Genomic DNA, 27,310 nt, shown 5'->3' with positions numbered 1-27,310 from the left:
CTCCCTGACTCCTCCCTGACCCGCATGAGTTGTATCTTCAGAACAATGAGGTCATCAGGATGTGTTTGTTAGTGAATGCCATGTGCTCACCTGTTGACCTCTGACGCCCCCTCACAGGAACCCAGCCCTGGAGGATCAGGCCTGTGACCGGATCTACCGAGTAGGACAGAGCAAAGACGTTACCATCCACAGGTACGGGTCAGAGGTCAGGGACACTTCAGGTCTCCTCTAGAGTTCAGTTGAACTGAAACACTGAGGGTCTGAGGGGAACCAGAGGGTCTGAGGGGTCTTAGGGTCTGAGGGGAACCAGAGGGTCTGAGGGGTCTTAGGGTCTGAGGGGAACCAGAGGGTCTGAGGGGTCTTAGGGTCTGAGGGGAACCAGAGGGTCTGAGGGGTCTTAGGGTCTGAGGGGAACCAGAGGGTCTGAGGGGTCTTAGGGTCTGAGGGGAACCAGAGGGTCTGAGGGGTCTTGGGGTCTGAGGGGAACCAGAGGGTCTGAGGAACACTCATATTATAACTTTTATACATATTACATACCTGCCATAAATATCATAATACCCGATACCAGAATTCAATACAATACCATAAAAACAATATGGTACCATAAATACGAGACTGGTATATTTATCTATAATAGTAATGAATAAAACATCTGTATGGTTCACTTTTTACCAACTTGTTCAACACTTGAATGTCAGTAATATGAGTCTTAATACAGCCAGATATGAATGAAACGACATGGTTCCGTCAGAGCATTGATCACTATGAGGCCGTTAGTCTCTGACCAGATGATCCACAGTTCATCAGGATGAGCAGCTGGAGTTACACAACTTTACAGACTGAAACATTTACCTTCTGGCATCTTTTTATTCTTTAAGCCGAAGTCGGTCTCTAAGCTCCGCCTCTTCTCTCGCTGTGAGCGCTGCGCAGTGTGCGCAGACAGCTCGACACGTAGCAGCGCGTGCGCTCTGATCGCTCTCTTAAAGCCCCACTATGTAACTTTTGGACCTTAAAATAACAGCTTGAAATAAATGGTGCCGCTACAATGACTTTTAATATGACGATTTGCGTCTCCGCTATTGCCATCGGGGGTCTGTGGGGAAATAACTCCGCTATGTCAGATTCTGGAGCCGCCCGGTATATCCGGCGGATGTACTCGACCTGCTTTCTGGCAGTGATTACGCAATGTCATAAAGTGCCACTCCACGCTCGCAGCTCCAGTATAAGGGGAGCTTTCTTATGTAGCTTTTGGTGTTGTCAACAATATTGTATTCGATCACACGTACTCCACATTTGCAGTCCCCAAAACAAAAGGAAATGACTGCCTTCAAAAGCCGGCAAACAGCTGATCGACCAGGCAGAGGCGTGGCGGCGCGCGTTCAATCCCCGCTCCTTCACCTCGTCCGGTCGGTGCTGGCCCAGTTCAGTGTTCCTGCGCAGTCTTCTATTAGTGATCCCGCCCGTTGGTATGAATCCAAAATAGAAACAGTCGCCGGATTGCTGCCGTTCTGAGTCCGCCGCCTGTCAGCGCGCTCCAAACAAAAAAAACCTCGCGTCACCTTTTATAACCCGTGACACGTACAAATAATAATAATAATAATATTATAATACAGGACAACACATGATCCCAACTCAATACAAGTGTATGCGAGGCTGCATCTATCGTCACTGGGTATTTACGACACTGAAGTCGAAACCTAAATACATAAAAACCTGAAGGGGGCGCCAAAAGTGAAAAACTACATAGTGGGGCTTTAATGAAGTATCGATACTAAAGATATGCTAAATCACATCGTGTTTAACGTACGGGTACTTCGTTAGCATCGCTACACCGTGCAGCGTGACAGCAGCAGATGTAGCGGGCTAACATTCAAGCTAACGTAACTTCCCAAACGCTGTGGACATCTGAACGCTGATTGGCCGAGACGCGACACGCCCCATCAAAGATGTTTTATTGCGAAGAAGAGCACCACTTCACATTTTCTCCGTGTCCCACTCCAATCTCAACGGCAGCGGGCCAGGTGACCCCCCCCCCCCCAAACAAAAACTCTTCAGATCTCCACGATTCACGTGGATGACCTATTTTGAGTTCAAAACGGTGAATTTCACCGAAAGGTGACAAGTTTGCAGATATGTATATATTAGGGCTGTCAGCGTTAACGTATTAATCTATGCGATTAATTTGGCCGCGTTAACGCACAAAAATATTTTTACGCAACTTTGTTTACTTCCGGTGTGCCTTGACGTTTTTTCACTCTGAGTGTCAAACCCCGGCAGTACGGTTTAACACTGTTTCCGTTTTTAAAACATTTATTTCTCCGCGAAAATAAGGATCATAAATGAGTTTAACTCGTGGATGAATCAGTCGGGTTTCCTCCTGCTCCTCCTTCCTCCCGTCTCCCCCTCTGAGACACAGAGGAAAGGGCGACGTGTCGGGGACGCGCGCGGAAAGAACTCGACACGAAACCTTCACCGTGATTGGTCAATCCGTTTGTCAACATTTAGCGAAAAAAACAACCAATGAACACTCAGTAAATCACAAAGGACCTCCCACCTCACAGGTGAGGCGCATTAGCAGCCTGTCAGTCAGAGAGCAGAGAACACGCACGAGGACAACTGAGCCTCATTGAATAGAGCTGAGATTGTTCTGGAATGTTTGATGTAGAACACGTGGGGGTGTGTCACATGCAAACGCCTTTAAAAGGTGAATTTACATGTTTGTGTAAAATGCCCCCAGCCTCCAGAGGGTTAACAGGACATATGTGAACGTCAGTCAGTCACCAAGGCCACTGGTTCTGCTGTTCAGTGGTAAAGATGACAGGACCAATGGGGTCTCTAATACACCTTGTTTACTAATCTGATGTTTCACTGAAGAAACGATTTATCATCCATGATATTAAATACCTCGCTGGCACTTTATAGGTAGGAGCCTCTTTGAAACACAGCTCTGTGTGAAGTTTGGTCTTTAAAAAGAAGAAGAAAAAACTTTTAATCGCGATTAATGAATTTCAAAATGTGCGATTAATTAGTTAATTTTTTTTAATCGATTGACAGCCCTAATATATATACATATATATATGTATATATATATATACACATATGTGTGTGTATATATACATATGTCTATATCTATAGAGACAGAGAGATAGATATCTATATATAGATATCTGTCTCTCTCTCTCTCCGTCCTCACTGAGCCGTCTCCTCAGGTTCGTGTGTGGCGGGACGGTGGAGGAGAAGATCTCCTCTCTGCAGGAGAGGAAGAAGCAGCTGGCCCACAACGTGCTGTCAGGGTCGGGCGGCGCCGTGGCCAAGCTGTCCCTGGCCGACCTCCGGGTCATCTTTGGGGTCTGAGACGAGTTCAGGGTCTGGACCGTAGTGTGTAAGACCTGTATCTGTGGCCTTTCTTTAAAGCGGTCTTCAGAGACCTTTGTTTACATGTGTAGTTGTTGTTCAATAAAGCAGCTGCTGAAGCTCATGTGTGTGACCAGTGGCGGCTGGTGAATTTTTTTTTTGGGTGGGGCGCAGTTTAAATATCACTCAACAATGAGAAAGAGGTTGTGAGTAGAATATAGTAGAACACAGAGCTTTATTTAAAGGACACAGCGTGCTCAACACGGTCCAACAACTAAACACACTGACTTTAGAGGCTCAGAGCAGCTTTAAGGAACATGGGGGGCGGGGCTTCAGAGGGTCACACAATAGAAGAGGTTCACCTCACATGGAAGAGGTTCAGAGTCAGAGAGATCACATGTTACATGGGGACAGAGTAGAGTCAGAGATCACATGTTACATGGGGACAGAGTAGAGTCAGAGAGATCACATGTTACATGGGGACAGAGTAGAGTCAGAGATCACATGTTACATGGGGACAGAGTAGAGTCAGAGATCACATGTTCCATGGGGACAGAGTAGAGCCAGAGATCACATGTTCCATGGGGACAGAGTAGAGTCAGAGATCACATGTTACATGGGGACAGAGTAGAGTCAGAGATCACATGTTACATGGGGACAGAGTAGAGTCAGATCACATGTTACATGGGGACAGAGTAGAGTCAGATCACATGTTCCATGGGGACAGAGTAGAGTCAGAGATCACATGTTACATGGGGGACAGAGTAGAGCCAGAGATCACATGTTACATGGGGACAGAGTAGAGTCAGATCACATGTTCCATGGGGACAGAGTAGAGTCAGAGATCACATGTTACATGGGGACAGAGTAGAGCCAGAGATCACATGTTACATGGGGACAGAGTAGAGTCAGAGATCACATGTTACATGGGGACAGAGTAGAGTCAGAGATCACATGTTACATGGGGACAGAGTAGAGTCAGAGAGATCACATGTTACATGGGGGACAGTAGAGTCAGAGATCACATGTTCCATGGGGACAGAGTAGAGTCAGATCACATGTTACATGAGATGGCGCGGCTGTGTCCAGACGCCGTCGAGGTAGCTCCGCGGAGATTGTGCGCTCTTTTAGTTTTTGTGTTTATTTTTAATGTTTTCTTTGCCACAAACACATCGGCACTAACAGCATACGACCGCAGCATACTTTTGGACATAAACTTTTGCGCAAAACAAGGGTTTTTGTCCACTTTTTCCATCGATCCAGCGTGGCCGGCAGAGATCGTACGAGCGAACCACATCAACAACAGTGGAGCCGCTACTACGGGAGACGACGAAACATCGAGGGAAACGGAGCGAATTCGGAACAGACTGAGAGTTCAAGCCCACCGTCCACCTCTGCCCAGCATCCTTCTTGCTAACGTCCAGTCTCTGGAAAATAAGATGGATGATGTTAGGGCAAGGATCAGATTCCAACGGGACATGAGGGACTGTAATATCTTTTGTCTGGCGGAAACATGGCTGACCCGCTGGTGCGGATCGAGTCATATGCCCAACCGAGTCCTTCTCTGTTTTCCGTGCAGACAGAACGGAAGAGTCTGGTAAATCTAAGGGTGGAGGGTTTGCTTCATGACGAACAACATGTGGTGCGACCCCAAGAACATTAAGACTCTTTCTCGTTCCTGCTCACGAACCTGGAACATCTGGCGATCTCATGCCCACCATTCTACCTTCACAGGGAGTTCAGCTCGGTCATCACCACAGCCGTCTACATGCCACCACAAGCGGACACCGACGTAGCACTATCGGACCTACATGATGTGTTATGTCGGCATCAGAACAAGTATCCCGACGGCTGTGGTGGTGGCTGGGGACTTTAATAGGGCTAACCTAAAAAAGTCATGCCGAACTTTCACCAGCACATTACGTGTGCTACCAGAGGAAAGAACGTTGGACCACTGCTATACGCCATTCAAGAGAGGCTACAAGGCTGTCTCTCCCTCCGCTCGAAAATCAGACCATGCCGCCATTTTTCTGCTTCCGGGATACCGCAAAAGATCGCGGGGAAGCGGTAGTGACGAGGAACGTGAAGCGGTGGTCTGACCAATCAGAGGCTGAGCTACAGGGCGCTCTGCGTGTCGTCGACTGGGACATGATCCAATCCAGTTCCAGTGGCGTCAGCGGTTTTGCGAAGTAGCAATGAGCCTCATAGCAACGCTTAGCGGACACCATCGCCCCACGGTAAAAGTTAGGGTCTTTCCTAACCAAAAGCCGTGGGTTGATAGATCCATCCGTGAAGCTGTGAACGCCCGTACTGCTGCCTATAACTCCGGTCTTGTATCCGGCAACATGGACGAGTACAAGGCAGCGGTCTATGGACTGAGGAGGCGGTGAAGGAAGCCAAAAGGAGGTACCGAGACAGAGTGGAATCACAGATGGAGCAGCGCGACACCAGGCGCCTATGGCAGGGGCTACGGACTATCACAGACTACCAGAGCAGACCCAGCGCAATGGTGAGTGCCGGCGCATCCCTAGCGGACGACCTGAACTCATTTTATGCACGGTTTGAGGCTAGCAACAACAGCGCTAGCTCGGGCTAACAACAACACCGTTAAGCGTAGCCGAGGTGAGTTCTACCGCTGGGGATGAACACACACTCTCTGTGACCGAGCACAGTGTGAGGAGGGCTCTGTTGAGGGTGAACACCAGGAAAGCTGCAGGTCCAGATGGCATATCTGGGCGAGTACTGAAGACCTGTGCTAACCAGCTAGCTCCAGTGTTCACCACAATATTCAACCTCTCCTGGCTGAGTCCGTGGTCCCCGCCTGCTTCAAGAGATCCACTATTGTCCCTGTGCCCAAGAATGCTTCTCCAGCATGTATGAATGACTACCGACCGTGGCCCTCACCTCGGTGGTCATGAAATGCTTTGAGAGGCTGATAAAGGACTACATCTGCGCATTCCTCCTTCCTCCATGGACCCGCTGCAGTTTGCTTATCGCCCAAACAGATCCACAGATGATGCTGTCTCCCAGGTACTGCACACCACACTCTCTCATCTGGACAGCCAGAGGGGGGCTATGTGAGACTGCTGTTCATTGATTATAGTTCAGCTTTCAACACCATAGTCCCTCCAGACTGGCCGGCAAGCTGATTGAGCTGGGACTGAACACCCCTGTGTGCTTGGATCCTGGACTTCCTGACCGCCAGGCCACAGGTGGTCAGGGTGGGCAGACACACCTCCAAATCCCTCACCCTGAACACAGGATCCCCCCAGGGTTGCGTCCTCAGCCCCCTACTGTACTTCCTGTACACACATGACTGTGTGGCCAGGTTCAGCTCCAACACCATCATCAAGTTTGCGGATGACACAGTGGTGGTGGGCCTGATCTCCGACAACGACGAGAAGGCCTACCTGGAGGAAGTTGCTGATCTGTCACTCTGGTGCCAGGACAACAGCCTCATCATGAATGTCACCAAAACTAAGGAGCTGATTGTGGACTTTAGGAGGGTACAACAACAGAGGACGTACTCACCACTGGGGATTAACGGGACTACTGTGGAGAGGGTGAGCGGGTATAAATACCTGGGAGTCCACATCACCGAGGATCTGACATGGTCAACAAACACAGACACTCTGGTGAGAAAGGCAAGGCAGCGCCTCTACCACCTCAGGCAGCTGAGGAAATTTAAAGTTTCCCAGAGGATCCTTCAGTCCTTCTACTCTGGAGCTGTAGAGAGCGTCCTGACAGGAAGCATCACAGCCTGGTTTGGCAACTGCTCCGCTCAGGACAGGAAGGCTCTGCAGAGAGTAGTGCGTTCGGCTGAACGCACTATTGGAACTACACTCCCCACCCTGCAGGACTTGTACACCAGGAGGTGCAGAACCAGAGCCGCAGGATCATGAAGGATCCTCACCACCCCAACAACAGACTGTTTCAGCTGCTGCGGTCAGGCAGGCGCCTCCGTAGTCACGCTGCAAGAACAGAGAGACTGAGACGGAGTTTCTTTCCTCAGGCCATCAGGACTGTGAACTCCGACCTCACCAGGACCCCCACATAGACCCACACAACTGCCCCTCTTAGGCACACACACACACACACACACACACACACACACACACTTACTGTAAATATTGTGTTGTTTTTTATTGTAAATAGTGTGTACTTGTTGCCCTTGCACATTCCTGCTGAGCATTGCCACTTTCATTTCACTGCACACCCTGTGTGTGTATGTGACAAATAAAACATCTTGAATCTTGAAACATGGGGACAGAGTAGAGTCAGATCACATGTTACATGGGGACAGAGTAGAGTCAGAGAGATCACATGTTCCATGGGGACAGAGTAGAGTCAGAGAGATCACATGTTCCATGGGGACAGAGTAGAGTCAGAGATCACATGTTCCATGGGGGACAGAGTAGAGTCAGAGATCACATGTTCCATGGGGACAGAGTAGAGTCAGATCACATGTTCCATGGGGACAGAGTAGAGTCAGAGATCACATGTTCCATGGGGACAGAGTAGAGTCAGATCACATGTTCCATGGGGACAGAGTAGAGTCAGATCACATGTTCCATGGGGACAGAGTAGAGTCAGATCACATGTTCCATGGGGACAGAGTAGAGTCAGAGATCACATGTTCCATGGGGACAGAGTAGAGTCAGATCACATGTTCCATGGGGACAGAGTAGAGTCAGATCACATGTTCCATGGGGACAGAGTAGAGCCAGAGATCACATGTTCCATGGGGACAGAGTAGAGTCAGATCACATGTTCCATGGGGACAGAGTAGAGTCAGATCACATGTTCCATGGGGACAGAGTAGAGTCAGATCACATGTTCCATGGGGACAGAGTAGAGTCAGATCACATGTTCCATGGGGACAGAGTAGAGTCAGATCACATGTTCCATGGGGACAGAGTAGAGTCAGATCACATGTTCCATGGGGACAGAGTAGAGTCAGATCACATGTTCCATGGGGACAGAGTAGAGTCAGATCACATGTTCCATGGGGACAGAGTAGAGTCAGATCACATGTTCCATGGGGACAGAGTAGAGTCAGATCACATGTTCCATGGGGACAGAGTAGAGTCAGATCACATGTTCCATGGGGACAGAGCCTCTCAGTAGCAGTCCTCTCTCTAAAGTCTCCATAACTCTCTGGTTAAAGTCATCATGTCTGTAATCAGCCTCCATCATTCTGAGGGAATGTGTCTGTTTCACAACTTCTTCCTTGTGTTTCGATGCCAGTTCGGTCTGAGACAGGGTTAGCTTCATGCTGTTAGCTAGTTAGCTTCATGCTGTTAGCTCGTTAGCTTCATGCTGTTAGCTAGTTAGCTTCATGATGTTAGCTAGTTAGCTTCATGCTGTTAGCGAGTTAGCTTCATGCTGTTGGCGAGTTAGCTTCATGCTGTTAGCTCCATGCTGTTAGCTAGTTAGCTTCATGCTATTAGCTAGTTAGCTTCATGCTGTTAGCTCGTTAGCTCCATGCTGTTAGCTAGTTAGCTTCATGCTGTTAGCGAGTTAGCTTCATGCTGTTAGCTAGTTAGCTTCATTCAATTCAGTTTATTTGTATAGCCCAATTTCACAAATTACTAATTTGTCTCGGAGTGCTTTACAATCTGTACACATAGACATCCCTGACCTTTGACCTTTGACCTCACATCGGACCAGGAACAACTCCCAAATAACCCTTCAGGGGGAAAAAAGGGAAGAAACCTTGAGGAGAGCAACAGAGGAGGATCCCTCTCCAGGATGGACAGAACAATAGATGTCATGTGACCAGAAGGACAGATTTAGAGTTAAAATACATTCAATGAATGTGACAGAGTGTATGAATAGTTCATAGTAGGCATATTCCACGATGGAGACCTCCACGATCCATCAGGCAGATGGCGGTGGGGAGGAGGAGTGGGCGGAGTCTCAACAGTGGGCGGAGTCTCAACAGGACAGTGGCGCAGTCAGGAGCAGGAATTCCACGACCCAGACCTCGATGATCCATCAGCAGATAGGATCTATGCCGTCTCATAGGGTCCGATGACCCCATGAGACGTGAAGTCTAAGGACTCCGGGAGAAAGCAGAGTTAGTAACGTGTGATTGAGAGATGAAAATTCATCCTTAAGGAGAGAAAAAAGAGGAGATAGGTACTAAGTGCATCCTAAATGTCCCCGGGCAGCTATAAGCCTATAGCAGCATATCAAGGGGCTGGACCAGGTGAACCTGATTCAGCCCTAACTATAAGCTCTGACAAAGAGGAAGGTCTTAAGTCTACTCTTAAACGAGGTGACTGTGTCTGCCTCCCGGACTGAAATTGGAAGCTGGTTCCATAAAAGAGGAGCTTGATAACTAAAGGCTCTGGCTCCCATTCTACTTTTTAATACTCTAGGAACTACAGGTAGCTCCGCATTTAGTGAGCGCAGCTCTCTAGTGGGGCAATATGGTACTACAAGCTCCTTAAGATATGATGGTGCATCACCAATCAAGGCTTTGTAGGTTAAGAGAAGAATTTTAAAAGTGATTCTTGATTTTACTGGGAGCCAGTGCAGAGCAGCTAGTGCAGGAGTGATGTGATCTCTTTTCTTAGTTTTAGTGAGAACACGAGCTGCAGCATTCTGGATCAACTGGAGGGACCTAAGAGACTTATTAGAGCAGCCTGATAATAAGGAGTTGACTATAGAGACTTATAGAGCAGCCTGATAATAAGGAGTTGACCGAAGAGACTTATAGAGCAGCCTGCTAATAAGGAGTTGCAGTAATCCAGTCTCGAAGTAACGAACGCGTGAACCAATTTTTCTGGATCTTTTTGAGACAAGATGTGCCTGATTTTTGAAATATTACGTAGATGAAAGAATGCAGTCCTTGAGATTTGCTTTACGTGGGAGTTAAAGGACAAGTCCCGATCAAAGATAACGCCAAGATTCTTTACAGTGGTGTTGGATGCCAGGGCAATGCCGTCTCCAGAAACCACATCACCAGATAATTGATCTCTGAGGTGCTCAGGGCCGATTAAAATTACTTTGGTTTTGTCTGAGTTTAACATCAAGAAGTTGCAGGTCATCATGTTTTTATGTCTTTAAGACATGCTTGAATTTTACCGAGTTGGTTGCTCTCCTCTGGTTTTATCGATAGATATAGTTGAGTATTATCTGCATAACAATGAAAGTTTATGGAGTGTTTCCTGATAATATTGCCCAAAGGAAGCATGTATAAGGTAAATAAAATTGGTCCAAGCACAGAACCTTGTGGAACTCCGTGATTAACGTTGGTGGTTATCGAGGCGTCATCGTTTACAAATACAAACTGAGATCGATCTGAAAAATAGGATTTAAAACAAATTAGTGCCGTGCCTGAAATGCCAATCGACTGCTCCACTCTCTGTAACAGGATGTCATGGTCAATGGTGTCGAATGCAGCACTAAGGTCTAACAAGACCAGGCCAGAGAGGAGTCCTCTATCAGCACTAAGGTCTAACAAGACCAGGACAGAGAGGAGTCCTTTATCTGCTGCCATTAAGAGGTCATTTGTAATTTTCACCAGTGCCGTCTCGGTGCTGTGGTGTTTTCTAAATCCTGATTGAAATTTCTCAAATAAACTATTATGATGTAGAAAGTCGCACAACTGATTTGCGACCACTTCCTCCAGGACCTTGGAGAGGAAGGGGAGGTTAGAGATCGGTCTGTAGTTAGCCAATACCTCTGGATCCAGAGTGGGCTTCTTCAGGAGAGGTTTAATAACAGCCACCTTGAAGGAGTGTGGTACGTGGCCTGTTAGCAGAGACACATTGATAATATCTAATAGAGAGCCACCAATTAAAGGCAAAACGTCTTTAAGCAGCCTCGTCGGGATGGGGTCCAAGAGACAGGTAGACGTGTTCGAAGTAGAAACCGTTGAAGATAATTGGTCACGGTTGATGGGAGAAAAGCCCTCCAAATATACACCAGGGCATACAGCGGTTTCCAAGGCCATTCCACTTGAGGACAGATCACTGGTTAAGGGCAAGAGATTATTAATCTTGTCCCTAATAGTTAAAATCTTTTCATTAAAGAAGTTCATGAAGTCATTACCACTGATGTCTATAGGAATACTTGGCTCCACAGAGCTGTGACTCTCTGTCAGCCTGGCTACAGTGCTGAAGAGAAACCTGGGGTTGTTCTTATTTTTCTCTATTACTGATGAGTAATAGGCTGCTCTGGCATTACGGAGGGCCTTCTTATAAGTTTTAAGACTATCTCGCCAAACTAAGCGGGATTCTTCCAGATTAGTTGAACGCCATATGCGTTCAAGCTTTGACGTGACGCTTCAGTTTGCGGGTCTGAGGGTTATACCAGGAGCAAACCTCCTCTTCCTCACTGTCTTCTTCTTCAGAGGGCTATCGAGTCCAGTGTCATTCTCAGAGAGCCTGTGGCACTGTCAACAAGATGATCAATCTGGGACGGACTAAAGTTAGACCAGGAGTCCTCTGTTATATTGAGACGTATCGAATCAAATACAGAAGGAATCGCTTCTAAATTTAGCTACAGCACTGTCAGTTAGACATCTGGTGTAGAAACTTTTGACTAACGGAGTACACTCCGGTATAAATTCAAAAGTTATGAGGTTGTGGTCTGACAGAAGAGGATTCTGTGGGAAGACGTTCAAATGCTCAATGTCAACGCCATAAGTAAGAACAAGATCAAGCGTGTGGCCAAAGCTGTGAGTGGGTTTCTGCACTCTGACAGAAGCCAATCGAGTCCAACAAGGAGATGAATGCAGCACTAAGGCAATCATTATCAACATCCACATGGATATTAAAATCTCCAACAATAATAACTTTATCGGTTTTAAGAACCAAACTTGATATAAATTCTGAGAATTCAGATATAAACTCTGAATATGGACCTGGTGGCCGGTACAGAATCACAAATAGAATTGGCTGTAGTGTTTTCCAGGTTGGATGAAAGACTAAGAACAAGGCTTTCAAATGAGGTTTAGTGTAATTTAGGTTCAGGGTTTATTAATAGAGTCAAAGATGGCTGCTACTCCACCTCCTCCAGGAATGTGAGTATTAATATGACTTGGAGGAGTCGATTCATTCAGGCAGACATATTCTTCATGGCTCATCCAGGTTTCAGTTAGACAACATAAATCAATGTGATTATCTGATATTAAATCATTTAGTAACACAGCTTTAGATGACAGAGATCTCATATTTAGGAGACCACATTTCATAGTCCTGTTTTGTTGCTCTGCTGAAATAATGGTGTTAACTTGAATAAATGTACGCGACTCTTCTGCTTTCTTTGGATAGAATTACTTTAAGTTTAAGTAGTGGGACAGACACAGTCTCTATGGAGCTCTGGGAGGGACTGGGTGAGACGGGGGGAGGCCCCGGGGGAGGGAGGTGCTATGGGGGACACTGGGTGAGAGGGGAGACCCGGGGGAGGTGCTATGGGGACACTGGGTGAGAGGGGAGGCCCGGGAGGAGGTGCTATGGGGACACTGGGTGAGAGGGGGCCCGGGAGGGAGGTGCTACACTGGGTGACACTGGGTGAGGGGGAGGCCCCGGGGGAGGGAGGTGCTATGGGGGACACTGGGTGAGAGGGGGGGAGACCCCGGGGGAGGGATGTGCTATGGGGGACACTGGGTGAGGGGCGTGGGGCTCCTCTGTTCCTGCTTTCTGACCCTAACCCTGAGTTGTCATGGATACGGCTGTCCGGTGGTCATGTGGTCAGAAGCGAGACGCTCCGTCCAGCGTGGGATGGATGCCGTCTCTCCTCATCAGGCTTTCCCCAGAAAGTCTTCCAGTTGTCTCCGTAGCCCACATTATTCTCTGGGCACCTCGACAGCCAACGGTTGAAAGACGACATTCGGCTAAACAATTCGCCTGTCTGCACATTGGGGAGAGGGCCAGAGAAAACGACGGTGTCCACAACGTCTTGGCAAAAGCACACCCACTCCACATGACCTTTAGTGACCTCCGAGCGGCGGGCTCGGCGTCATACCCGGCGTGTATTACAATCTGACTGTATCTCCGCTTTAGCCAGCAGCTTCAAACCAGACTCCACGTCGCCCGCTCTGGCCCCCGGGAGGCACACGACGGTGGTCCGCGGCCTCGCTAACGTCACCTTCCTGACTGTAGAGCTCCCGATAACCAGGGTGTGTTCCTCAGTGTGTCGCTGAGCAGGGAAAACTGGTTGGTGCACAGCGGGCTTCTGTATAGCTGTTAGCTAGTTAGCTTCTTGCTGTTAGCGAGTTAGCTTCATGCTCTTCGCTAGATGCTGCGTTAACATTCGTGCTTTACACTTGTCTGCAGCTCTTTAGACTCCTCCCCTCGTTGTAGTCCAGAGAGTTTCAGTCCCTTTGGAACAACAGACAGGGGAAACTAAACAGCATAAACAGCATTACTCACTGAGCTCCAGCTAACAGCTCCGTTAGCTACCTGCTCGTAGCTCCGTGGAGCTCTCTGGCTGAGGGAAAGATACCGGTCTCTCATTGGCCGAATAGTCCAGTCACGTGAAATAAGAAACAATGTCATTGGCCAGGGCGCACATGTTTGCGCGCCCAAGATTCACGTTCATCCTCCAATGAGAAGCCGTCCTTGCGAAACCGTGAAATGTTTGCTCGCTGCCGCACACACACGTTGGGCCGGCGCCCGTAAAGGGGGCGGGGCTTCTCTCCGTGAGGATGAGTGGCGATATATTATTTCTGTCTCATTTAACTTAAGTGGTTGTTGACAGGCTGGTCTCCACACACATTTAGCGTCAACACGGTATATTTGCTATTTAAATGATTTGGTATATAATGTTTTTTGACAGGATATATTATATATTTTTTTATATTTTCTTTTTTTTCCATCAACATTTTAAGAGGGGCGGCGCTCTAGCGCCCTCTATGGACGTACCGCCACTGTGTGTGACGTCATTTCAGTAAGTGGTGTGTATTGAGGGTCATGTGTGAGTCAGTTCCCTGCAGACAGGGATGGATTAACCAACGGGCCTATCGGGCCCAGGGGCCCATGAGCTCAGGGGGCCCCTGAGCCAGAGCCTCCGCGCGTGACGTCGCTGTTATTAACATTGTATTGATATGAATATGATGATATGACACGATGCGCCATAGCCGGTATATGCTAGGCTTAAGTCATTCATGTCAGTAACAGGGCCCCAATAGTCCTACTGAGGGATGGATTACCGAGCAGGCACCAGGGGCCCCTGAGCTCAGGGGGCCCCTAAGCCAGAGCCTCTGCGTGAAGTTGCTGTTATTAATTTTATATTGATATGATGCAGTGGCGGGCCGTCAGGGCCAGCAAGGCCTTCTCTGCTGGCCTAAACATCATCAGAATATATATTTTTTTCTAAATATATTTTCCCACAAATATGTATTCAATTATTTCCCAGAGTAAGAGTTATTCTCTTAATTTCATAGCGTTCCTCTTGGCTGCGCTGCTGCCAGCGCCAGGTTGAGATTTGGAGGGCTGGTCTTTATGTTAGATCTTTTATCCAATCATATTCAGCCATCGTGTGTTGCCAGGGGGCTAAAATCTGCCCCTAGGCCTTCAGAATCAACATTGCGGGCGCTGGTAGCTTCAAGTGAATGGGAATGACAATGTTGTGTCAACCAATCAGCTTTAGAGTTGGCTCCTCTAGGCCTTCTAGAAGGCCCCGGAACCGGCACAGGAGCCAGCTAGCAGGCGGAGTGCTGCAGGTCTTTTGATTGGATTACCAATATTGAGAGGCGGGTCCTATGGGCAGGTAGATGCAAAACCTCAGAACTAGGAAACTGAATTTGATAAAGGAATTAATTCGCGGACTACAAAGCTGTTTTTTCAACCCACAATGGCGGAAGGAGGAGAAGATGTCGATTTGGTCGAGCATATACTTGAAATCTGCTTTGGCTGCGACAATGCCCTGTTTAGTGAACAAACTGGTGCCAGGGGCCCGTGGTTTCTTAATCCGTCCATGCCTGCAGACTGTCCCTGCTGAAGAGTTGGTCTGAAGTGTCTGTCACGTGACCCCCACTGCAGAGGGACGGACGGGGCGTGAGCTGCTGTTCACCTGCTGAGGACTTCTATGCACTCACGGTGCGTCCGTCGTGGGCCGTGTGCACGCCACCATGTTTTAAGGGGAGCGCCTTGTCCGTGTTGCCTTTCGGGAACATCGGACATTTACGTTCCAACCTCTAAAACAACAGTGCACTGTAGTCCAATCCACGTGCAGTCAGGTCGGTGATAGACAATAAATGAATACACTTCCGTTCCTGAACACTAAGTGGTCAAGATACGACTTAAAGCGACACTTGTATATAATATAAATATATATATATAATATTAGTATTTGCTGTCTGTACATTATACGCGTTGCGTAACTTAAAGCATGTCTTTCCCCTACTGAAGAGCTTCAACGAAAAACAAGAGACGTTTGAAATCACCAACAATCGCAATTGTGAACGTGATTTAGAAATGTACAACGTTTTCGAGCGGCGCGTGAAGGCAACGCAGGGAGCCCGCAGAGCTCATCGGTTGCCGCCAGGTGCGCGAGCGGAACGCGGCCTTCACGCGCGCCGGATCCAAGCCCCAAATAACCCCCAAAGCAAGAGCAGCAGCTCGGTCGTCGTCGCTCGGCCATGGCGGAGGCGGACAGAGCGGAGCCGGCGGACAGCGAGCAGGACGAGGAGGAGGACGTGTACGAGGTGGAGCGGATCATCGACATGCGCGTGGAGGAGGTAACGAGCGCGAGCTAGCTCAACATGGCGGGCTGCGCGAGCTGGCCTCACGACGCGGAGCCCGGGCTCCTCAGCACGACGGCCGCCGCGCCCCCCGAGGCACCGGCTAGCGGTGTCTGTGTGGCGTCGGGTCGTCGTCGTTGTTGTGCTGGTTGTTAATTTAAGCACAACTTGTCCCCGTGATGTCCGTTCTGCTGGCGCCTGGACGGACGTGTCGACACCATTCTGTCTGCGGACAAGTCTCCTGTCTTCAGCGCGCTGTCGCTCAGCGGCTTCTCCACGCAGGATAGTCACAGGGAAACACGCAGTAGAAACAACAAGGACAATAAACACACAGCAGGTCGCACATTGGGGAAAGTGTTGCCTGACCCGCTGAGCTGGAACGCCAACATGAGTCATGACGTCACTGCTCTATGACCTGTGGGCTCACGGTGTGCAGCTTCAACGTGTTGCAGAGCTTTACTTCTCACACTTAGTCGCTGATATTTCTGCTTTTCTCACTAAAAATGAAGTTAAACTCTTGAACACATGATGTCATCACAGTGGGACGGGCAGTTTACAGTAACTTGTTATTGAGAACATAGACATATGATTATTAATATTACTTGTAGGTAAGAGATGTTCCAGTGCTGTTGTTGTAGGTTTATTTATTTTGTTATCAGTGATTCTTCCGATTATTACTTCACTCACAGGACATTGTCCCATTAAATATGAACTGCCCTGTGTGGTTATGAAGCTGCTGGTGAGTAGTTATGAAGGTAGTGGTTATGAAGGTAGTGCTTATGAAGGTAGTGGTTATGAGGGTAGTGGTTATGAGGATAGTGGTTATGAAGGTAGTGGTTATGAGGGTAGTGGTTATGAAGGTAGTGGTTATGAGGGTAGTGGTTATGAAGGTAGTGGTTATGAAGGTAGTGGTTATGAGGGTAGTGGTTATGAAGGTAGTGGTTATGAGGGTAGTGGTTATGAAGGTAGTGGTTATGAAGGTAGTGGTTATGAAGGTAGTGGTTATGAAGGTAGTGGTTATGAGAGTAGTGGTTATGAGGGTAGTGGTTATGAAGGTAGTGGTTATGAGGGTGGTGGTTATGAAGGTGGTGGTTATGAAGGTGGTGGTTATGAGGGTAGTGGTTATGAAGGTAGTGGTTATGAGGGTAGTGGTTATGAAGGTAGTGGTTATGAGAGTAGTGGTTATGAAGGGAGTGGTTATGAGGGTAGTGGTTATGAAGGTAGTGGTTATGAAGGTAGTGGTTATGAGGGTAGTGGTTATGAGGGTAGTGGTTATGAAGGTAGTGGTTATGAAGGTAGTGGTTATGAGAGTAGTGGTTATGAAGGTAGTGGTTATGAGAGTAGTGGTTATGAAGGTAGTGGTTATGAGAGTAGTGGTTATAAAGGTAGTGGTTATGAGAGTAGTGGTTATGAGGGTAGTGGTTATGAAGGTAGTGGTTATGAGGGTAGTGGTTATGAAGGTAGTGGTTATGAAGGTAGTGGTTATGAAGGTAGTGGTTATGAGAGTAGTGGTTATGAGGGTAGTGGTTATGAAGGTAGTGGTTATGAGGGTAGTGGTTATGAAGGTAGTGGTTATGAGGGTAGTGGTTATGAAGGTAGTGGTTATGAGAGTAGTGGTTATGAAGGTAGTGGTTATGAGAGTAGTGGTTATGAGGGTAGTGGTTATGAAGGTAGTGGTTATGAAGGTAGTGGTTATGAGGGTAGTGGTTATGAAGGTAGTGGTTATGAGAGTAGTGGTTATGAAGGTAGTGGTTATGAAGGTAGTGGTTATGAGGGTAGTGGTTATGAAGGTAGTGGTTATGAGAGTAGTGGTTATGAAGGTAGTGGTTATGAGGGTAGTGGTTATGAAGGTAGTGGTTATGAAGGTAGTGGTTATGAGGGTAGTGGTTATGAGGGTAGTGGTTATGAAGGTAGTGGTTATGAAGGTAGTGGTTATGAGAGTAGTGGTTATGAAGGTAGTGGTTATGAGGGTAGTGGTTATGAAGGTAGTGGTTATGAAGGTAGTGGTTATGAGGTAGTGGTTATGAAGGTAGTGGTTATGAGGTAGTGGTTATGAAGGTAGTGGTTATGAGGTAGTGGTTATGAAGGTAGTGGTTATGAAGGTAGTGGTTATGAGGTAGTGGTTATGAAGGTAGTGGTTATGAGGGTAGTGGTTATGAGGTAGTGGTTATGAAGGTAGTGGTTATGAAGGGTAGTGGTTATGAAGGTAGTGGTTATGAGGGTAGTGGTTATGAAGGGTAGTGGTTATGAGGTAGTGGTTATGAAGGTAGTGGTTATGAGGTAGTGGTTATGAGGTAGTGGTTATGAAGGTAGTGGTTATGAGGGTAGTGGTTATGAGGTAGTGGTTATGAGGTAGTGGTTATGAAGGTAGTGGTTATGAAGGTAGTGGTTATGAGAGTAGTGGTTATGAAGGTGGTGGTTATGAAGGTAGTGGTTATGAAGGTAGTGGTTATGAGGGTGGTGGTTATGAGGTGGTGGTTATGAAGGGTAGTGGTTATGAGAGTAGTGGTTATGAGGGTAGTGGTTATGTAGGTAGTGGTTATGAGGGTGGTGGTTATGAGGGTAGTGGTTATGAAGGTGGTGGTTATGAAGGTGGTGGTTATGAGGGTAGTGGTTATGAGGGTGGTGGTTATGAAGGTAGTGGTTATGAAGGTAGTGGTTATGAAGGGTAGTGGTTATGAAGGTAGTGGTTATGAAGGTAGTGGTTATGAAGGTAGTGGTTATGAAGGTAGTGGTTATGAGGTAGTGGTTATGAAGGTGAGTGGTTATGAGGTAGTGGTTATGAAGGTAGTGGTTATGAAGGTGGTGGTTATGAGGTAGTGGTTATGAAGGTAGTGGTTATGAAGGTAGTGGTTATGAGGTAGTGGTTATGAAGGTAGTGGTTATGAGGTAGTGGTTATGAAGGTAGTGGTTATGAAGGTAGTGGTTATGAGGTGAGTGGTTATGAAGGTAGTGGTTATGAAGGTAGTGGTTATGAAGGTGAGTGGTTATGAAGGTAGTGGTTATGAAGGTAGTGGTTATGAAGGTGGTTATGAAGTGGTTATGAGGGTAGTGGTTATGAGGTAGTGGTTATGAAGGTAGTGGTTATGAAGGTAGTGGTTATGAGGTAGTGGTTATGAAGGTAGTGGTTATGAAGGTAGTGGTTATGAGGTAGTGGTTATGAGAGTAGTGGTTATGAAGGTGGTGGTTATGAAGGTAGTGGTTATGAAGGTAGTGGTTATGAGGGTGGTGGTTATGAAGGTGGTGGTTATGAAGGTGGTGGTTATGAAGGTGGTGGTTATGAGGGTAGTGGTTATGAAGGTAGTGGTTATGAGAGTAGTGGTTATGAAGGTGGTGGTTATGAAGGTAGTGGTTATGAAGGTGGTGGTTATGAAGGTGGTGGTTATGAAGGTGGTGGTTATGAGGGTAGTGGTTATGAAGGTGGTGGTTATGAGGGTAGTGGTTATGAGGGTGGTGGTTATGAAGGTGGTGCTCTACCGGGCCTCTAGCTTCATTCCTCTGTGTCCTCCAGGGAGAAGTGCTCTACCGGGTGCGGTGGAAGAACTACTGCTCTGACGATGACACCTGGGAGCCCGAGGCCCACCTGGAGGACTGCTGTGAGGTCCTCCTGGCCTTCAAGAGGTCAATGGCAGAGGTCAAGGCCAGGAAGGAGGCCGAGGCCAAGAAGAGCCTGGTGAGTCTGGTCTCCAAGGAACTACCACTAGTACTACCAGCAGTACTACCACTAGTACTAGCAGCAGTACTACTGCTGGTGCAGCATGGAGCAGTAACAGCTGGACTCGTCATTCTACAAACATTACAAACCTTGTGAGGTCTAGATTAACTCTCCATTAATGTGGGAGTAGTATGAGTAGTATGAGTAGTAGTATGAGTAGGAGTAGTAGTATCTCCTGACACTAACTGGTCACATGGTCTTCCTCTCTCTTAGAAAGCTCCGCCTCCAAAGAGCGACACGGCTGACTCTGACAGCGAGGAGGACAAAGACCGGCCGACCGAGGCGCCCCTCAAGAGGAAGAAGAAGAAGAGGAAGAGCCAAGAGGAAGAGGAGGAGCTGCCTCCGAAGGAGAAGACGAAGAAGAGAAAAGACAAACGGAAGGAGGAAGTCAGGCCTCTACCGGCACCGGAGACAGAAGAAGAAGAGGAGGAGGAGGAGGAGGAAGAGCAGGAGGAGAGAGCCCCGACCCCAACCTCTCCTGCCAAGGAGAAAGCGAGCGAGCCGAAGAAGCGTCAGGTGGAGTCCGAAGAGGAAGACGAGGAGCCGGTTCCCTCCAAGAAGCACAAGAAGGAGAAAGAGGGAGCCAAGCAAAGGAGAGACAAAGGAGAGGAGGCGAGGAGAAGGAAAGGGAAGAAGGAGACCTCTGAAGACGAGGCCCCTCTGGAGGAGCCCCTGAGCGACGGCCCGGCGGAGGCCCTCCTGGACCCGGAGGACCGGAAGCAGAAGACGGGCAAGTGGGAGGTGAAGCTGCAGGGCATCCGGGACCTGGTCCAGGACCAGAGGAGCCGCAAGGAGAGGCTCAAGGGCCCGGCCCCGAGGCCCAGGGACGACGCCCCGCACTCCGACTCCAGCGACAGCTCCACGCTGCTCAAGAAGGCTAAGAGCGCCTCCTCCACCTCCTCCACCTCCTCTGGCACCAAGCTGAAGGAGGAGGAGGAGGCGCTGGGCCCCAGGGAGGCGGCGGCGCCGGGCTCCACCAACCTGTTTGAGAAGTTCCTGTTGAACTGCGAGGCCAAAGACCGCGCCCCCCGCCGGCAGCCGGCCCACCAGACCGGCCCCGAGAAGACCAGCAAGAACCCCAAGGTACGTGACCCCGTGACCTGTGTGACCACGTGACCTATGTGACCTTTGTGACCCACGTGACCCATGTGACCGTGTGACCACGTGACCCGTGTGATCACGTGACCCATGTGACCCACGTGACCCCGGGTCTGTTTGACCTTGAGGGTTACTAGACGGTAACCTTAATGTGTTGTTTCCCTCTAGGGAGGAGGGAAGATGGACAAGACCTCCAAGACCCCCAAAGAGTCTCAGAAACCAGAGCCAGAGAAGACGGAGAAGACCAAGACACCCGACGGTATGACAGAGGTCACATGACCCCACGCCAGCCTCCAGAGGGACATGGAGGGTCTGTCTTGTGTCTCCAGAGGGTCATTGAGGGTCTGTCTTGTGTCTCCAGAGGGTCATTGAGGGTCTGTCTTGTGTCTCCAGAGGGACATTGAGGGTCTGTCTTGTGTCTCCAGAGGGACATTGAGGGTCTGTCTTGTGTCTCCAGAGGGACATTGAGGGTCTGTCTTGTGTCTCCAGAGGGACATTGAGGGTCTGTCTTGTGTCTCCAGAGGGTCATTGAGGGTCTGTCTTGTGTCTCCAGAGGGTCATTGAGGGTCTGTCTTGTGTCTCCAGAGGGTCATTGAGGATCTGTCTTGTGTCTCCAGAGGGACATTGAGGGTCTGTCTTGTGTCTCCAGAGGGACATTGAGGGTCTGTCTTGTGTCTCCAGAGGGACATTGAGGGTCTGTCTTGTGTCTCCAGAGGGACATTGAGGGTCTGTCTTGTGTCTCCAGAGGGTCATTGAGGGTCTGTCTTGTGTCTCCAGAGGGACATTGAGGGTCTGTCTTGTGTCTCCAGAGGGTCATTGAGGGTCTGTCTTGTGTCTCCAGAGGGACATTGAGGGTCTGTCTTGTGTCTCAGCCTCCAGACCCGGCCAGAGTTCCGGCTTCAGCCTGGACAGCGAGGAGCGGGAGGGGGAGGAGCCTGCAGCCAAGGCCAAGGAGAGGCTGGAGGAGGCGCAGAGGAGCGGCTGGGAGAGGAGGAGCTCCACGGAGGAGAGGAGGAAGAGGAGGGACGACAGCGAGCCCAGACTCTTCATCGCATGTGATGACACCCAGGACCCCCAGGAGCCACCAGGGGGCGCCGACAAGTCTGGTAGGTTTCACTGAGCCTGAACGCACCATGAGAACGTTATCATTAACCTTCACTACTCATGTTAACTGAGCAGAGCCTGAACGCACCATGAGAACATCATCTCCCTTCAGTACTCATGTTAACTGAACAGAGCCTGAACGCACCATGAGAACGTTATCATCTACCTTCAGTACTCATGTTCACTGAGCAGAGCCTGAACGCACCATGAGAACATCATCTACCTTCAGTACTCATGTTAACTGAGCAGAGCCTGAATGCACCATGAGAACGTTATCATCTACCTTCAGTACTCATGTTCACTGAGCAGAGCCTGAACGCACCATGAGAACATTATCATCTACCTTCAGTACTCATGTACACTGAGCAGAGCCTGAACGCACCATGAGAACGTTATCATTAACCTTCACTACTCATGTTCACTGAGCAGAGCATGAACGCACCATGAGAACATCATCTACCTTCAGTACTCATGTTCACTGAGCAGAGCCTGAACGCACCATGAGAACGTTATCATCTACCTTCAGTACTCATGTTCACTGAGCAGAGCCTGAACGCACCATGAGAACATCATCTACCTTCAGTACTCATGTTAACTGAGCAGAGCCTGAACGCACCATGAGAACGTTATCATCTACCTTCAGTACTCATGTTCACTGAGCAGAGCCTGAACGCACCATGAGAACATTATCATCTACCTTCAGTACTCATGTTCACTGAGCAGAGCCTGAACGCACCATGAGAACGTTATCATTAACCTTCACTACTCATGTTCACTGAGCAGAGCCTGAAGGCACCATGAGAACATCATCTACCTTCAGTACTCATGTTCACTGAGCAGAGCCTGAACGCACCATGAGAACGTTATCATTTACCTTCACTACTCATGTTCACTGAGCAGAGCCTGAACGCACCATGAGAACATCATCTACCTTCAGTACTCATGTTCACTGAGCAGAGCCTGAACGCACCATGAGAACGTTATCATTTACCTTCACTACTCATGTTCACTGAGCAGAGCCTGAACGCACCATGAGAACATCATCTACCTTGTGTACTGGTCACATGTTCTCCTGGTCACATGTTCTCCTGGTCACATGTTCTCCTGGTCACATGTTCTCCTGGTCACATGTTCTCCTGGTCACATGTTCTCCTGATCACATGTTCTCCTGGTCACATGTTCTCCCGGTCACATGTTCTCCCGTCACATGTTCTCCCGGTCACATGTTCTCCCGGTCACATGTACTACTGGTCACATGTTCTACTGGTCACATGTTCTGCGTGATGCTCTCCAGATAAGGGCCAGGCCACCTTGAGTCTGGGGATGGACCTGAACCTGGACTGGATGACCCTGGACGACTTCCAGAAACATCTGAACGGGGAGGATGAGATCCTGTCCGGCCCGCCGCTGTCGCCCAGTGAGTCTGTTGTCCTCCAGTCAGTTGTTGTGTCTGTTATCCTCCAGTCAGTTGTTGTGTCTGTTATCCTCCAGTCAGTTGTTCTGTCTGTTATCCTCCAGTCAGTTGTTGTGTCTGTTATCCTCCAGTCAGTCGTTGTGTCTGTTATCCTCCAGTCAGTTGTTCTGTCTGTTATCCTCCAGTCAGTTGTTGTGTATGTTATCCTCCAGTCAGTTGTTGTGTCTGTTATCCTCCAGTCAGTTGTTGTGTATGTTATCCTCCAGTCAGTCGTTGTGTCTGTTGTCCTCCAGTCAGTTGTGTCTATTATCCTCCAGTCAGTTGTTGTGTATGTTATCCTCCAGTCAGTCGTTGTGTCTGTTATCCTCCAGTCAGTTGTTCTGTCTGTTATCCTCCAGTCAGTCGTCGTGTCTGTTATCCTCTGTTCTTTATCTCTTGGCCTCTAAAGTTTCACCGCCTTTAGTATTCATGAAGTGGTGGATTTGACGTCGCTCTGAGGGATTATACCCTCACCTTCCTCACCTTCCTTACCTTCCTCACCTCCCTTACCTTCCTCACCTTTCTCACCTTCCTCACCTTTCTCACCTTCCTCACCTTCCCCACCTCCCTTACCTTCCTTACCTTCCTCACCTTCCTCACCTCCCTTACCTTCCTCACCTTTCTCACCTTCCTCACCTTTCTCACATTCCTCACCTTCCTCACCTCCCTCACCTTCCTCACCTTCCCCACCTCCCTTACCTTCCTTACCTTCCTCACCTCCCTTACCTTCCTCACCTTTCTCACATTCCTCACCTTCCCCACCTCCCTCACCTTCCCCACCTCCCTTACCTTCCTTACCTTCCTCACCTCCCTTACCTTCCTCACCTTCCTCACCTTTCTCACATTCCTCACCTTCCCCACCTCCCTCACCTTCCCCACCTCCCTTACCTTCCTCACCTTCCTCACCTCCCTCACCTTCCTCACCTTCCCCACCTTCCCCACCTTCCTCACCTCCCTTACCTTCGTCATCTTCCTTACCTTCCTCACCTCCCTTACCTTCCTCATCTTCCTTACCTCCCTCACCTTCCCTACCTTCCCCACCTCCCTTACCTTCCTTACCTTCCTCACCTCCCTTACCTTCCTCACCTTCCTCACCTTTCTCACCTTCCCTACCTTCCTCACCTTCCCCACCTCCCTCACCTTCCTCACCTTCCCCACCTCCCTTACCTTCCTCACCTCCCTTACCTTCCTCACCTTCCCCACCTCCCTCACCTTCCCCACCTCCCTTACCTTCCTCATCTTCCTCACCTTCCCTACCTTCCCCACCTCCCTTACCTTCCTCACCTTCCCCACCTCCCTTACCTTCCTCACCTCCCTTACCTTCCTCACCTTCCCCACCTCCCTCACCTCCCTTACCTTCCTCATCTTCCCCACCTCCCTTACCTTCCTCACCTTCCTCAACTTCCTTACCTTCCTCAACTCCCTTACCTTCCTCACCTCCCTTACCTTCCTCACCTTCCTCATCTTCCCCACCTCCCTTACCTTCCTCAACTTCCTTACCTTCCTCACCTTCCCCACCTCCCTTACCTTCCTCACCTTCCTCACCTCCCTCACCTTCCTCACCTTCCTTACCTTCCTCACCTTCCTTACCTTCCTCACCTTCCCTACCTTCCTTACCTTCCTCACCTTCTTTACCTTCCTCATCTTTCTCACCTTCCTCACCTCCCTTACCTTCCTCACCTTCCCCACCTTCCTCACCTCCCCTACCTTCCTCAACTTCCTTAGCTTCCTCACCTTCCTCACCTTCCTCACCTTCCTCACCTTCCTTACCTTCCTCAACTTCCTTAGCTTCCTCACCTTCCTCACCTTCCTTACCTTCCTCACCTCCCTTACCTTTCTCACCTTCCTCACCTTCCCTACCTTCCCCACCTCCCTTACCTTCCTCACCTTCCCCACCTCCCTCACCTTCCCCACCTTCCTTACCTTCCTCACCTTCCCTACCTTGCTCGCCTTCCCCACCTCCCTTACCTTCCTCACCTTCCTCACCTTCCCCACCTCCCCCACCTTTCTCATCTTCCCCACCTCCCCCACCTTTCTCATCTTCCTCACCTTCCTTACCTTCCTCACCTTCCCCACCTTCCTCACCTACCTTACCTTCCTTACCTTCCTCACCTTCCTCACCTGCGTCACCAAAGCAGGAAGAGGAGGAGGAAGAGGAGTCACCTGTCCAGACAGACGGGTCTCCGTGACTCGCTGCTCTTTCAGAACTTCTTATTTATCAGACTTCTTTATTTTACAGTTGTTTTACTATCGTCACCTGGAAAGGAACGATTTCTGATTGTAAGACTCAAATACAGATGATGATCACTATGAGCCTCTTGTGATCCTCATCCATCAAACAGATGTTAGAAACATTACATTACATTACATGTCATTTAGCAGACGCTTTAATCCAAAGCGACTTCCAATAAGTGCATTTCAACCTAGAGCAGCGGTTCCCAAACTCAAGAATGCCGCGGCCCAATTTGAAATCTGAAAATCTTCTGCGGCCCACCCAAGCCTTTAATCACAACCAGCGTTGTCGACGGGGGGGGGGGGGGGGGGGGCTGAGCGATTAAATATATCCCTTGTTCTGCCTGTTTTGTGATATACATGCCTAAAGGCCGCCTAATATTTCTAGACTGAAATAATATCAGCATTATAATTATTATAACTATGAGGATTTTTTTGTTGCCTATTTTGTGTGCCCCCTCAGGACTTGGTGCCCTGCGCGTTATGGGAGCGGCGGCGCTGATCAAAACTCTGATCAAAACATAAACAAGGGATGATTAAATGACCTTCAGAATTTAACCGATTAAAAATGTATTAACCGACAATGTATGTTTTGTATACCATTTTCTCCGGAGCTCATATATATTTACTTTAATACTACAGGAGGGCGCCCCATTTGACAGTGTTTTGTTTGGCGGTCAGAAAAATAGGTCAGATAAAAGAATAACACGTAATTTAAATCATAAATATTTTTATATTAATTTCAAACTTTTCAAAATTGAAAATTAAAAACATTTTATTTATTTATTGTAAATGACCTCTTGCGGCCCACCTGCAGTACCTTCACGGCCCACCAGTGGGCCGCGGCCCACACTTTGGGAATCGCTGACCTAGAGTATAAAACAAGAACAACAAGAACACAGGAAGCAACACTTCCTCAACTCAGTCGAACCACAAAAGCACCACAATAAGTGCCATCCCAGTGCCACTGAAGTGCAAATTCTGAAACAGAACTAGAATAAGTCTTCAGTGCAGAAGAACACGTATGACATCATGCAAGTTTATTAGGGTCCTCGCTACGACTTCGTCGTAGAGGAACCTATTGTATTTCTAAGAGTTATTATTATTCTTCACTCCACGGAAACCTCGACTGGCCGCACACCTCAGACCGCAACAAAATGAAATTTCACACTCATATCCAGACTGGTGAAATGTTTTCGATTTTTGTTTTGTTTTCTTATTTGTTTTTAAAGAAATGTCTCTCTAGCGCCCCCTATAGTGTTTTATATCCACGATTTCTTTCGCCAATGACGGATTGACTTGAAATTTGCCATACACGTCCGCTTGGACCTGCTCTACAACATTGCCAATAGCACCCCTAAGCTCCGCCTACTTTTATTTTCCGCCATTTTGAATTTTTCAAAACGCTTGTTCCGATTCCTACAAAAATTTCGGAGCTTCATTATTGGATCAATTTCGAGGAAATTTTTTCACAGATTGTTGATATATTATTGCGTTCAGACGATATAGACCAGTGAACATTTGAGGCTTGTGGTCTAATATTCGAAGTCACACAACTTCCAAAATATTAGGCCTATCCTCACCAAATTAATAGCCTATGTCCATATGGCATTCTTTAACCTACTCTGATTTTTCCATAATATTTGAATCTAGGGGG

General features: G+C 48.5%; 2 protein-coding genes across 2 annotated transcripts in view; both read left to right on the top strand.

Moving 5' to 3' along the window:
- The window catches only part of ttf2 (transcription termination factor, RNA polymerase II), a 44,209-nt gene extending 40,731 nt beyond the window's left edge, over positions 1-3,478 (top strand). The window contains exons 22-23 of the mRNA XM_056432075.1: positions 118-192; positions 3,210-3,478. Of these exons, the coding sequence (XP_056288050.1) occupies positions 118-192; positions 3,210-3,354 (220 nt within the window). The 3' untranslated portion in view covers positions 3,355-3,478. The remainder of the gene's footprint in view (positions 1-117; positions 193-3,209) is intronic.
- A 12,355-nt stretch (positions 3,479-15,833) lies between these two features.
- The window catches only part of mphosph8 (M-phase phosphoprotein 8), a 33,746-nt gene continuing 22,269 nt past the window's right edge, over positions 15,834-27,310 (top strand). The window contains exons 1-6 of the mRNA XM_056436575.1: positions 15,834-16,048; positions 19,563-19,724; positions 19,980-20,849; positions 21,033-21,123; positions 21,737-21,970; positions 23,263-23,385. Of these exons, the coding sequence (XP_056292550.1) occupies positions 15,950-16,048; positions 19,563-19,724; positions 19,980-20,849; positions 21,033-21,123; positions 21,737-21,970; positions 23,263-23,385 (1,579 nt within the window). The 5' untranslated portion in view covers positions 15,834-15,949. The remainder of the gene's footprint in view (positions 16,049-19,562; positions 19,725-19,979; positions 20,850-21,032; positions 21,124-21,736; positions 21,971-23,262; positions 23,386-27,310) is intronic.

Source organism: Pseudoliparis swirei, chromosome 2 (assembly GCF_029220125.1).
Source record: "Pseudoliparis swirei isolate HS2019 ecotype Mariana Trench chromosome 2, NWPU_hadal_v1, whole genome shotgun sequence".
NCBI lineage: Eukaryota > Metazoa > Chordata > Actinopteri > Perciformes > Liparidae > Pseudoliparis > Pseudoliparis swirei.
The sequence above is the reverse complement of the archived record's forward strand: the minus strand, read 5'-3'. Positions and strand labels throughout refer to the sequence as shown.